The sequence below is a fragment of the Pleurodeles waltl genome, chromosome 6 (assembly GCF_031143425.1).
Source record: "Pleurodeles waltl isolate 20211129_DDA chromosome 6, aPleWal1.hap1.20221129, whole genome shotgun sequence".
Classification (NCBI taxonomy): domain Eukaryota; kingdom Metazoa; phylum Chordata; class Amphibia; order Caudata; family Salamandridae; genus Pleurodeles; species Pleurodeles waltl.
In genome coordinates, this window is record NC_090445.1 from 659,546,059 (window position 1) to 659,559,307 (window position 13,249).

The 13,249-nt window shown below is 45.7% G+C and overlaps 1 protein-coding gene across 4 annotated transcripts in view; it reads left to right on the forward strand.

The window, feature by feature from the left end:
* KDM5B (lysine demethylase 5B) overlaps nt 1–13,249 on the forward strand; it is a 768,574-nt gene that overhangs the window by 479,265 nt on the left and 276,060 nt on the right. For all 4 annotated transcript variants that reach the window (XM_069239028.1, XM_069239026.1, XM_069239029.1 and 1 more), the window contains one exon: nt 8,298–8,479. In XM_069239028.1, the coding sequence (XP_069095129.1) occupies nt 8,298–8,479 (182 nt within the window). The remainder of the gene's footprint in view (nt 1–8,297; nt 8,480–13,249) is intronic.

Sequence of the window (13,249 nt, forward strand, 5' to 3'; positions counted from 1 at the left end):
GTTCCTGCAGGGGGGAGGTGTGAAGCACCTCCACCCAGAGCAGGCTTTGTTTCTGTCCTCAGAGAGCACAAAGGCTCTCACCGCATGAGGTCAGACACTCGTCTCTCAGCAGCAGGCTGGCACAGACCAGTCAGTCCTGCACTGAACAATTGGGTAAAATACAGGGGGTATCTCTAAGATGCCCTCTGTGTGCATTTTTTAATAAATCCAACACTGGCATCAGTGTGGGTTTATTATTCTGAGAAGTTTGATACTAAACTTCCCAGTATTCAGTGTAGCCATTATGGAGCTGTGGAGTTCGTTTTTGACAGACTCCCAGCCCATATACTCTTATGGCTACCCTGTACTTACAATGTCTAAGGTTTTGCTTAGACACTGTAGGGGCATAGTGCTCATGCACATATGCCCTCACCTGTGGTATAGTGCACCCTGCTTTAGGGCTGTAAGGCCTACTAGAGGGGTGACTTACCTATGCCACAGGCAGTGGGAGGTTGGCATGGCACCCTGAGGGGAGTGCCATGTCGACTTAGTCATTTTCTCCCATCAGCACACACAAGCTGGCAAGCAGTGTGTCTGTGCTGAGTGAGGGGTCCCTAGGGTGGCATAAGACATGCTGCAGCCCTTATAGACCTTCCCTGGCATCAGGGCCCTTGGTACCAGAGGTACCAGTTACAAGGGACTTACCTAGGTGCCAGGGTTGTGCCAATTGTGGAAACAATGGTACATTTTAGGTGAAAGAACACTGGTGCTGGGGCCTGGTTAGCAGGGTCCCAGCACACTTCTCAGTCAAGTCAGCATCAGTATCAGGCAAAAAGTGGGGGGTAACTGCAACAGGGAGCCATTTCTTTACAATAACCCAAAGCCTCAAGACACCTCTGTACCCACTGCCCCTGGCCCAACGAGAAGAGGACCTATGTTGTCCCCATGTCCCTGAGCATCGTGAAAGCCAAGCCCACGTGCTGGTTCAGCCGGACTGGCCTCCCTGTCCAAACCTGCAGTATCTTTTTAAACGAACCCCATTGACTATCATTGGGCATCCGACTCTGTACTGCACCTCTGCACCCAGCCGCCCCAGCACCACTCAGTGTGACCTGTTGGTGTGGCCTTGACCCATACTTACCTTAAGTCCAGGAAATTTGTTGCGTAAGTTGCTGTACTATACCTGTATGCAGTATTTTTCCTCCATAGGAAAATGCAGTTGACTTTTGAAACCTGAAAGTATTTTTCTTGCACAACGGTACCGTTTGGTCAAACATCTTTATTCGCCCTTCGGGGCACCCATGCCCAACTCGGGCCTGGTCGGGCCGACCAGGCCGGGGAAGGCTCATGGACCGGACCCCATTCTGCTTTTGTCCTCGGTGCCACGCTAAATTTCCCTACACAGACCAACATCTTGACTGTAATCTCTGCCTTTCCCCGGACCATCGTGAAGAAAATTGCAAAGTCTGCAGATCCTTCCACTCCAAGAAAACGCTCCGAGCCAGAAGAGCACGGAGACTCAAGATGGCATCCAAGAGCACCGAACGTCTTGACGTCTAAGAGGAGGAGATGCAGATGGCTGTCTCCGTTCGAGGATCCGACTCCGAGCAGGAGCTTGAGGAGGACAGACCGTTCACGGCAGGACAGCACGTGAGTACGCCTGCCCCAGTCCCAGCCAAGCCCAAACATAAGGCCTTGGGAACGCCACTGCCGGAAGGCTATGGCTCGACCCAGAAAAAGACCTTCCGTGACCAACCCACAACTTCGGCACCGAAAAAGGCCATGCCTCCCAAGCCATCGGACTCGAGCTGAGGCTCTGTCTCTGAGCCCACCAAACATCGATCCTTAGAGTCGAAACCTCGAAAATTGTTTGCGGAGTCAAGACCATCCTCGACCCCCGATTTATTTCGATACCAAAAAAACAGCTTCGGAGCCGAAAAAAACAATTTACACGGAGGAACATGGACTTTCACAGGCGCTTAAAGAAAGCCATAAACTCACTGAGGAACACTCACAAATTGAGGCAATGGGTTAAAGGCAAGCCAGGATTCACATCCATAAAGAGACTGGCAGAATTGTAACAGCACCTCCTCTAAAGCCAAAGAGGAAATTAGCCTTTCAGGAAGAATTGGACACTGCTCAGCCTCCAGCTAAAGTGGCAAGAACCAAGGAGAAACCTCCACCTCTTAAATTTTCTCCTCCTCAGTCTCATCCTTGCTCTCCTCATTTACTTAACTCTCCCCCTACTAGTCCTACACTCTTGCAATCACCAGCACACTCATTCGATTTGCAGCAGGACAATGTGGATCCATGGGATCTTTATGATCCAGACCCCATTTCAGACAACAACCCAGACTGCTATCCCTCTAAGCCATCACCAGAGGATAGTACAGGCTTCACTCAGATCTTAGCTAGGGCGCCATCCTATCACAATGTCGCCATGCACACTTTGCCGTTAGAGGATGACTTCCTTTTTAATACTTTCCTCTACACATGCAACTTATCAGTCACTTCCCATGCTCCCCGGCATGTTAAAGCATGCTGAACAAATATTCAAGGAGCCAGTTGAAACTAGAATAATTTCTCTTCGGGAGGAGAAAAAATATAAGCCACCTCTCTCTGATCCTGTCTTTATCACACAACAGTTGACTCCTGACTGAGTAGTGGTAAGCGCAGCCAGGAAAAGAGAAAACTCTGTCATCAGGGGATGCACCCCGACCATACAAGGACAGTAGAAAGTTTGATGCTGCGGTAAAAAGGGTGGTATCTCAAGCAGCCAACCAGTGGAGGATAGCCAACTCTCAGGCATTGTTGGCTAGATACGACAGGGCCCTCTGGGATGAGATAAAAGACATCATACAACATCTCCCCAAAGAATAACAAAAGAGGGCACAACAAATAGTAGACGAAGGGCAAGCCATCATCAATAACCAGATCAGGTCAGCCGTAGACTCTGCAGACACGGCAGCTAGAACAATCAACACTGCTGTCACAATAAGAAGACACGCATGGCTTAGGACTTCAGGATTTAAGCCTGAAATACAACAGGCTGTCCTCAATATGCCATTTAACCAAAAACAGCTTTTTTGGCCCAGAAGTGGACATGGCAATTGAAAAAATGAAAGAAGATTCTGACACAGCAAAAGCCATGGGTGCTTTGTATACTACGCAATACAGGGGATCCTTTCATAAGCCCCAATACAGAGGTGGATATAGACCCCAAACAGCTGAGGCGTCCACCTCACAAACCATGCCAGCCTACCAACCTCAATATCAACGAGGTGGTTTCAAAAGTACTTACAGAGGCCAGTACCCCAGAGGCAGGGGAAAATATCGGTCAGCAAAACAAGCCTCACGACAAGCAAAGTAGTGACTTGAGCCATCCCTTCCCAATTCACACCTCACTTGTGGGGGGAAGACTGCAAAGGTTCTACAACAATTGTCTACCCATTACCACAGACAGGTGGGTATAATCAATTATCCACAATGGCTGTTGTATAGAATTTGACACAAACTCCACCAAAACCACACAACCTCTCCACACAACATATCGCCTTGTTGCAAGAGGAAATAAAATCTCTATTACTCAAACAAGCAATAGAGGCAGTGCCACAAAATCAAATAGGAACAGGAGTTTACTCACTATTTCCTCATTCCCAAAAAGGATGGAACCTTAAGGCCAATATTAGATCTCTGAACCCTCAATCTTTACATCCTGTCAGAACATTTTCACATGGTAACACTACAGGATGCTGTCCCACTACTTCAACAACACGATTTTATGGCAACACTAGACCTCAAAGATGCGTACTTTCACATACCCATCCACCCCGCGCACAGAAAGTATCTCAGGTTTGTCATTCAAGGAAAGCATTATCAGTTCAAAGTGTTACCCTTCGGAATAACAACTGCTCCCAGAGTATTCACAAAATGCCTGGCTGTAGTTGCAACCTACCTTAAAAGACAACACATTCGTGTCTTTCCATATCTGGACGATTGGCTAATAAAATCAAACATTCCAACACAGTGTCAAAACCATGCACAAGATGTAATACAAACCCTACACACCCTGGGGTTCTCCTTAAACTACCAAAAATCACACCTACAACCTGCGCAAATTCAACAGTATTTAGGAGCAACACTAAATACTCAAGCAGCGCTAGCAAGCCCAAGTCCATTTCACAATATATTGCCACAAATACTGCCAGCCCAACAGTATACTGTCAAATTTGTCATGAAACTATTGGGCATGATGGCATCCTGTATTGCCATTGTCCCACATGCAAGACTAAACATGCAGCCTTTACAACAGCACCTTGCACAGCAATGGTCACAGGCACAGGGTCAACTTCAGGATCTAGTGTTGACAGACCGCCAAACATACATGTCACTTCAGTGGTGGAATTCCACAAACCTAAACAAAGGGCAGCCATTTCAAGACGCCGTGCCTCAGACCATACTTACAACAGATGCATCAATGATTGGCTGGGGGGCTCACCTCAACAATCACAACATCCAAGGACAATGGGATGCCAAACACAAACAGTTACACATAAATCACTTAGAGTTGCTAGCGGTATTCCTAGCACTCAAAGCTTTTCAGTCTCTCCTCACTCACAAGAATATCCTTGTCAAAACAGACAACATGGCAACAATGTATTACCTAAACAAACCAGGAGGGACCCAGTCATCCCAACTCTCCCTCCTAGCACAAACAAATTTGGTAATCGGCAATCCACAACAAAATTCACCTGGTAGCACAATACATTCCAGGGATACACAACCAGTTGGCAGATGTTCTCAGCAGAGATCATCAACAAACACACGAGTGGGAGATTCACCCTAACGTGCTTCAACTATACTTTCAACAATGGGTAACGCCAGACATAGATCTGTTAGCCACCAGCGAAAACGCAAAATGCCAAAACTTTGCATCCAGGTTACCACATCCCCTATCCAAGGGCAATGCTCTATGGATGAATTGGTCAGGTATATTTGCTTACGCTTTCCCCCTCTCCCGCTCATTCCATTTCTAGTCAACAAACTACGTCAAAACACACTCAAACTGATACTCATAGTGGCAACGTGGGCACGTCAACCCTGGTACACAACACTATTAGATCTGTTAGTAGTACCACATATCAAACTCCCAAACAGACCAGATCTGTTAACACAAAACAAACAACTGATCAGGCATCCAAATCCCAACATACTCAATCTAGCGATTTGGCTCCTGAGGTCATAGAATTTGGGTAGCTACAACTACCAACTGAATGTATGGAAGTAATTAAACAAGCAAGAAAACCCACTACCAGGCAGTACTATGCCAACAAATGGAAAAGATTTGTACATTAATGTCAATCTAAACAAATTACCCCTCTTCCAGCATCAATACAAGACATTGCATGTCATTTGCTTCATTTGCAAAAAGCAAACTTAGCTTTTCATCCATAAAAATACATCTCACTGCAATTTCCGCATGCTTGCAAAATATACAGTGCAGCTCTTTATTTAGAGTTCCTGTTATCAAAGCCTTCATGGAAGGGTTCAAACACATTATCCCACCTAGAACGCCTCCAGTGCCTTCGTGGAATCTAAACATAGTTCTCACACGACTTATGATCCCACCATTTGAACCTATGCACTCATGTCAGATTCAATACCTAACATGGAAAGTTACCTTCCTAGTCGCAATTACTTCATTGAGAAGAGTTAGTGAAATTCAAGCTTTCACAATTCAAGAAAAGTTCATACAAGTACACAAACATAAAATCATACTACGAACTAACCCTAAATTTCTTCCAAAAGTTGTATCACCTTTTCTTATCAACCAAACAGTGGAACTACAAGTCTTTATCCCACAGCCAGATTCTGTGGCAGAAAGAGCCCTGCATACATCAGATATTAAAAGAGCCTTAATGTGTTGCATAGATGGAAAAAATCATTCAGAAAAACTAAACAGTTATTTGTGGCTTTCCAAAAACCACATACTGGTAACCCCATTTCAAAACAAGGTTTAGCCAGGTGGATAGTAAAATGCATCCAACCATGTTACCTTAATACTAAAAGGCAGAACTTAATGGCACCGAAAGCACATTCCATAAGGATAAAAGGGGCTACAATGGCTTTCTTGGGAAATATACCAATGGCTGAAATTTGTAAAGCTACTACTTGGTCAACACCACATACATTTACCACGCATTACTGTGTAGATGTGTTAGCAACGCTGTAAGCCACAGTAGGCCAAGCTGTACTAAGAACATTTCAAACAACTTCAACTCCTACAGGCTAACCACCGCTTTTATGGGAGGAAAAACTGCTTTGTAGTCTATGCATACCATGTGTATCTGCAGCTACACATGCCATCGAACGGAAAATTTCACTTACCCAGTGTACATCTGTTCGTGGCATCTTCTGCTGCAGAATCACTTGCACCCTCCCTCCTCCCCGGAAGCCTGTAGCCATTTAAGTTCAACATTTACTTGTACATATGTTTATATATATTCCATTTGCATGGATATCTCTTTTCTTTATACTCTATCACTCCTACTCTACCCTCTGCGGGAAAACAATCTAACATGGAGTCGATGCCCATGCGCAGTGGAGCCGAAGAGGAGGAGTCACTCAATCCTGTGACTAAAAAACACTTAATCGAAGAAAAACAACTTGTAACACTCCAAGCCCAACACTAGATGTCAGACGGTATGCATAGCATGTGAATCTGCAGCGGAACATGCCACAAACAGATGTACACTGGGTAAGTGACATTTTCCATATATCTCAACAAGAATTGCTACACTCCCAGAGGTAAGATTCCATTTATTCACAATTTTATGATCACAGAGACAGCGTTCAAAGGGGCTGGCAAATAATTATTCTGGAAAGACTTATTTTGATTAGTATGCCTGAAGAGAACACTTTACTTAAATGTTCAAACACAGGTTCTCCTAATGAATTAACTCTATGTGAATGTTTTCTTTATTAATGGAAGTAGAAGTATAAAAGCAATGAGCATAAACTACACAGACTGTTATGACCTCTCCATAGTATGTTTACTTGTGAAATGAGCAGAACGCAGATATTGATTAGCAACATTTAAAGGAGGACTATGAAAGTGGCACTTTGAAGTATAACTCCCAGAATGCCCATGTGTTTATATAAGGCAGGTAAATTAGAACCATGTGTGCCTACAAACTAAAACCACCTGAGGAAGAAAAAAATGTTGAAACGCGTAGTGGTGTTTGAAGAGCTGCTCTGTGAATAAATGGAATCTGCTAATTTTAACCTCTGGGAGTGCAGCAATTCTTGTTGGCTTATTTTTCGAGGGTCCTGGCCTCAACCCTATGCTGGCACCGGCAATCAGAGCGCCCCGCTTTTCAGACCAATTGTTTTTTTATATATATAAAAAAAAAAATATATATATATATATATATATATATATGTATATATGTGCGATGGCATGTGTAGCTGCAGATAGAGAGATCATTTTTGTAAATTGGTGTGAATCTCCTCATTGAGTTGTGTATCATTTATTGACTGTGTGCTTATGGTTAATGTCGAAGACTCCTCTCTGATGAGCCTAAGGCTTCTCGAGCACACTACCTCCCCAAAATTCTAGAGAGCACATTGGGATTCATAGAGCAAGCTCATGTCCACTGGTAAGGGAACCACTGGACTATTTGCACTGTATACCATATGAAGGGGCAGCTTCCTACACCAGTGAGTTGTTTACAGCTTTCTTCCCAAACCTTTCAAGTAGAGGAAAAAGTATTTAAATTTCTATTAAATATGCATTCATGTAATTACAGATTTAAAGCAATTCGAAAGATCAAACAGTTATTTGTTAATTTTTTAGCCAAGCACTTAGGCCTTTGTATATTTAATTAGGACACAGGGAGCTGAAAGAAAGGAGTAACTGTGGTCCTCCTTAGTAATATCACATAATGGTTATTCTGAAGGCAGCTGCTTAGTCATCTGTGCACACTTAAACTAATCACTATTGTGTTTACCTCAACAGCAGGTAAGAAACCCAAGCAGACTTTGAAGAAAATCAAGTTGTAATCTGCCAACCAGTCATAGTGCACATAATTGATTATACAACACAGCCTGCAACATCCCAGTTGTTACAGACAACTAATGTTTTACTTACCTAGTATACAAAATGACTTTTAAAAATCTTCCTATTTGCAAAAGTACAAAGTTCGGTAAATATCAGGTCTCTTTTGGAGAATAATTGTTTGTACTCTGCCCATATCGGCCAGCTTTTTTATATTTGTTTGCCCTCCACGTTGATGCCCCAACATTTTCTTGTATTGTAGGGGGTAATTGAATCTGAGAGGATGGACTTTGAAGAGCTGGCCGATGATGAACGCCAGTGTGTAAAATGTAAGACCACTTGTTTCATCTCTTGTGTTTCATGCCCATGTTCGCCTGGAGAACTGGTATGCCTATATCACGTGAAGGAGCTATGTGCCTGTCCAGTTTACAAATACAAGCTGCGGTAAGTTCACAGTCGTCCTCCCAGATCTTTTCGTTTAAAGTTTTTTTGTTTTAATTATCCACTAAATTAGTCTGAGATCACGTATACTAATGTGATCAAGCTTCAGATCGGTATGAATATTCCACTTCCACCATGTTGCTAAAATTATTAAGCTTCTATAGTTAGTTTTGTAGCGTGAATCTTTTCTGAATTCATATGCTGTGCATTATTCCTCCATCTAGTGGTTTAGTCCAAAACTGTCTCCAAAACGTTTTGTCCTTTCTTTGTCTGTGTTTTGTTGTTGGGCATCAGTGTACCTCCATTTGGTATCTCCTAAGACGTCACACTTCCTCCAGAGGTTTCCACGTTTGGTCGCCATTTTCAGATACTTTTCCACCGTTATGGTCTGAATGTTTGCCGAAGGATCTCCAACACTTGGAAGAAAATATCCCGAAAGTCACTGAGAACATAGTTGAAAGTTAAAGGAAGATACAGTGGAGCAACAGGTACTCGCACCGAAGATTGAGGAAAAAGGCAGTCGTTTTTCTTAGGGTTTAAGAGAATGCCCATGCCGGGGGTGTACTAGATGGATTAATGCAGAACACGCTATTCAGGTTCTGTAACTATTGCCACCACAAGTAATCTCAAAAAGCCCATCATCCGGTATGTAACTTGTGCTTACCAATGGACCATAGAAGCAAAGCATGCACAATATTAGCACCGAAAATGCTAAGAGCAAGAGAGAAGCCGAGATGGGCGTATCGGAAGGAAGCTGGCCTGGTGTGTGGTAGGTACCAGATATCGCCTATTAGTGTACTGTAGGCAGTGTCTAGAAGCCAGGCTCCCTAGAGGTAGCTATGGATAAGCAGCTAAGGCTTATCTAGGCGACATGCAAAGCTCCTAGAATACCACTGTAGTCACACAGCAATTACATACATTGTAGCAAGTTGGCTCTGTATGCACTATTTCAAAGTAAGAAATAGTATGCACAGAGTCCAAGGGTTCCCCTTAGAGGTAAGATAGTGGCAAAAAGAGATCATTCTAATGCTCTATTTTGTGGTAGTGTGGTCGAACAGTAGGCTTATCAGAGGGTAGTTGTAGGAAGTTGGCTCTGTATGTGCTATTTCAAAGTAAGGAATAGCATGCACAGAGTCCAAGGGTTCCCCTTAGAGGTAAGATAGTGGCAAAAAGAGATAATACTAATGCTCTATTTTGTGGTAGTGTGGTCGAGCAGTAGGCTTATCCAAGGAGTAGTGTTAAGCATTTGATGTACATACACACAGGCAATAAATGAGGAACACACACTCAGAGACAAATCCAGCCAATAGGTTTTGTTATAGAAAAATATCTTTTCTTAGTTTATTTTAAGAACCACAGGTTCAAATTCTACATGTAGTATCTCATTTGAAAGGTATTGCAGGTAAGTACTTTAGGAACTTTGAATCATTTCATTAGCATGTATACTTTTTACATAAAACACAATAAGCTGTTTTAAAAGTGGACACTTAGTGCAATTTTCACAGTTCCTGGGGGAGGTAAAGTAATGTTAGTTTTAACAGGTAAGTAAGGCACTTACAGGTTTCAGTTTTGGGTCCAAGGTAGCCCACCGTTGGGGGTTCAGAGCAACCCCAAAGTTATCACACCAGCAGCTCAGGGCCGGTCAGGTGCAAAGGTCAAAGAGGTGCCCAAAACACATAGGCTTCAATGGAGAGAAGGGGGTGCCCCGGTTCCAGTCTGCCAGCAGGTAAGTACCCGCGTCTTCGGAGGGCAGACCAGGGGGGGTTTTGTAGGGCACAGGGGGGGACACAAGTAAGCACAAAAAGTACACCCTCAGCAGCGCGGGGGCGGCCGGGTGCAGTGTGCAAACACGCGTCGGGTTTGTAATGGTTTTCAATGGGAGATCAAGGGATCTCTTCAGCGTCGCAGGCAGGCAAGGGGGGGCTCCTCGGGGTAGCCACCACCTGGGCAAGGGAGAGGGCCTCCTGGGGGTCACTCCTGCACAGAAGTTCCGGTCCTTCAGGTGCTGGGGGCTGCGGGTGCAGGGTCTTTTCCAGCCGTCGGGAAATGGAGTTCAGACAGTCGCGGTCAGGGGGAGCCTGGGGATTCCCTCTGCAGGCGTCGCTGTGGGGGCTCAGGGGGGACAACTTTGGTTACTCACAGTCGTAGAGTCGCCGGAGGGTCCTCCCTGAAGCGTTGTTTCTCCACCAGTCGAGTCGGGGTCGCCGGGTGCAGTGTTGCAAGTCTCACGCTTCTTGCGGGGAGTTGCAGGGGTCTTTAAATCTGCTACTTGAAACAAAGTTGCAGTTATTTTGGAGCAGTGCCGCTGTCCTCAGGAGTTTCTAGTCTTTCTTGAAGCAGGGCAGTCCTCAGAGGATTCAGAGGTCGCTGGTCCCTTGGAGAGCGTCGCTGGAGCAGGTTTCTTTTGGAAGGTAGGAGACAGGCCGGTAGGACTGGGGCCAAAGCAGTTGGTGTCTTCTGTTCTTCCTCTGCAGGGGTTTTTCAGCTCCGCAGTCTTCTTCTTCAGGTAAGTTGCAGGAATCTAAATTTTTAGGTTCAGGGAAGCCCTTAAATACTAAATTTAAGGGCGTGTTTAGGTCTGGGGGGTTAGTAGCCAATGGCTACTAGCCCTGAGGGTGGGTACACCCTCTTTGTGCCTCCTCCCAAGGGGAGGGGGTCACATCCCTAATCCTATTGGGGAATCCTCCATCTGCAAGATGGAGGATTTCTAAAAGTTAGTCACTTCAGCTCAGGACACCTTAGGGGCTGTCCTGACTGGCCAGTGACTCCTCCTTGTTTTTCTCATTATCTCTCCTGGACTTGCTGCCAAAAGTGGGGGCTGTGTCCAGGGGGCGGGCATCTCCACTAGCTGGAGTGTCCTGGGGCATTGTAACACGAAGCTTGAGCCTTTGAAGCTCACTGCTAGGTGTTACAGTTCCTGCAGGGGGGAGGTGTGAAGCACCTCCACCCAGAGCAGGCTTTGTTTCTGTCCTCAGAGAGCACAAAGGCTCTCACCGCATGAGGTCAGACACTCGTCTCTCAGCAGCAGGCTGGCAGAGACCAGTCAGTCCTGTACTGAACAATTGGGTAAAATACAGGGGGTATCTCTAAGATGCCCTCTGTGTGCATTTTTTAATAAATCCAACACTGGCATCAGTGTGGGTTTATTATTCTGAGAAGTTTGATACTAAACTTCCCAGTATTCAGTGTAGCCATTATGGAGCTGTGGAGTTCGTTTTTGACAGACTCCCAGCCCATATACTCTTATGGCTACCCTGCACTTACAATGTCTAAGGTTTTGCTTAGACACGGTAGGGGCATAGTGCTCATGCACATATGCCCTCACCTGTGGTATAGTGCACCCTGCCTTAGGGCTGTAAGGCCTACTAGAGGGGTGGCTTACCTATGCCACAGGCAGTGGGAGGTCGGCATGGCACCCTGAGGGGAGTGCCATGTCGACTTAGTCATTTTCTCCCCACCAGCACACACAAGCTGGCAAGCAGTGTGTCTGTGCTGAGTGAGGGGTCCCTAGGGTGGCATAAGACATGCTGCAGCCCTTAGAGACCTTCCCTGGCATCAGGGCCCTTGGTACCAGGGGTACCAGTTACAAGGGACTTACCTAGGTGCCAGGGTTGTGCCAATTGTGGAAACAATGGTACATTTTAGGTGAAAGAACACTGGTGCTGGGGCCTGGTTAGCAGGGTCCCAGCACACTTCTCAGTCAAGTCCGCATCAGTATCAGGCAAAAAGTGGGGGGTAACTGCAACAGGGAGCCATTTCTTTACAGTAGTATTAAGCATTTGTTGTACACACACAGGCAATAAATGAGGAACACACACTCAATGACAATTCCAGGCCAATAGGTTTTTGTATAGAAAAATATATTGCTGTCCTCAGGAGTTCTTGGTCCTTTTAGATGCAGGGTAGTCCTCTGAGGCTTCAGAGGTCGCTGGACCCTGTGGAACACGTCGCTGTTGCAGTTTTTCTTGAAGTGGGGAGACAGGCCGGTAGAGCTGGGGCCAAAGCAGTTGGTGTCTCCGTCTTCTCTGCAGGTTTTCAGGTCAGCAGTCCTTCTTCATCTTAGGTTGCAGGAATCTCAGTTCCTAGGTTCTGGGGAGCCCCTAAATACTCAATTTAGGGGTGTGTTTAGGTCTGGGGGGTTAGTAGCCAATGGCTACTAGCCCTGAGGGTGGCTACACCCTCTTTGTGCCTCCTCCCTGAGGGGAGGGGGGCACATTCCTATCCCTATTTGGGGAATCCTCCTTCTGCAAGATGGAGGATTTCTAAAAGTCAGAGTCACCTCAGCTCAGGATGCCTTAGGGGCTGTCCTGACTGGCCAGTGGCTCCTCCTTGTTTTTCTCATCATCTCCTCCGGCCTTGCCGCCAAAAGTGGGGCCGTGGCCGGAGGGGACGGGCAACTCCACTAGCTGGAGTGCCCTGGGGTGCTGTAACAAAGGGGGTGAGCCTTTTTACTCTCCCCATGTGTCCAGAAACTCATCCGGTTGTGGCAGACTGGCAGAAACTGGTCAGCCTAGCACTAGGAGTCGGACTGGTGTTCAGGGGGCATCTCTAAGATGCCCACTGGGTGCATTTTACAATAAATCCCACACTGGCATCAGTGTGCATTCACTGTGCTGAGAGGTTTGATACCAAACTTCCCAGATTTCAGTGTAACCATTATGGAATTGTGGAGTATGTATTTGACTAACTCCCAGACCATATACTCTTATGGCTACCCTGCACTTACAATGTCTAAGGTTTTGCTTAGATACTGTAGGGGCATAGTGCTCATGC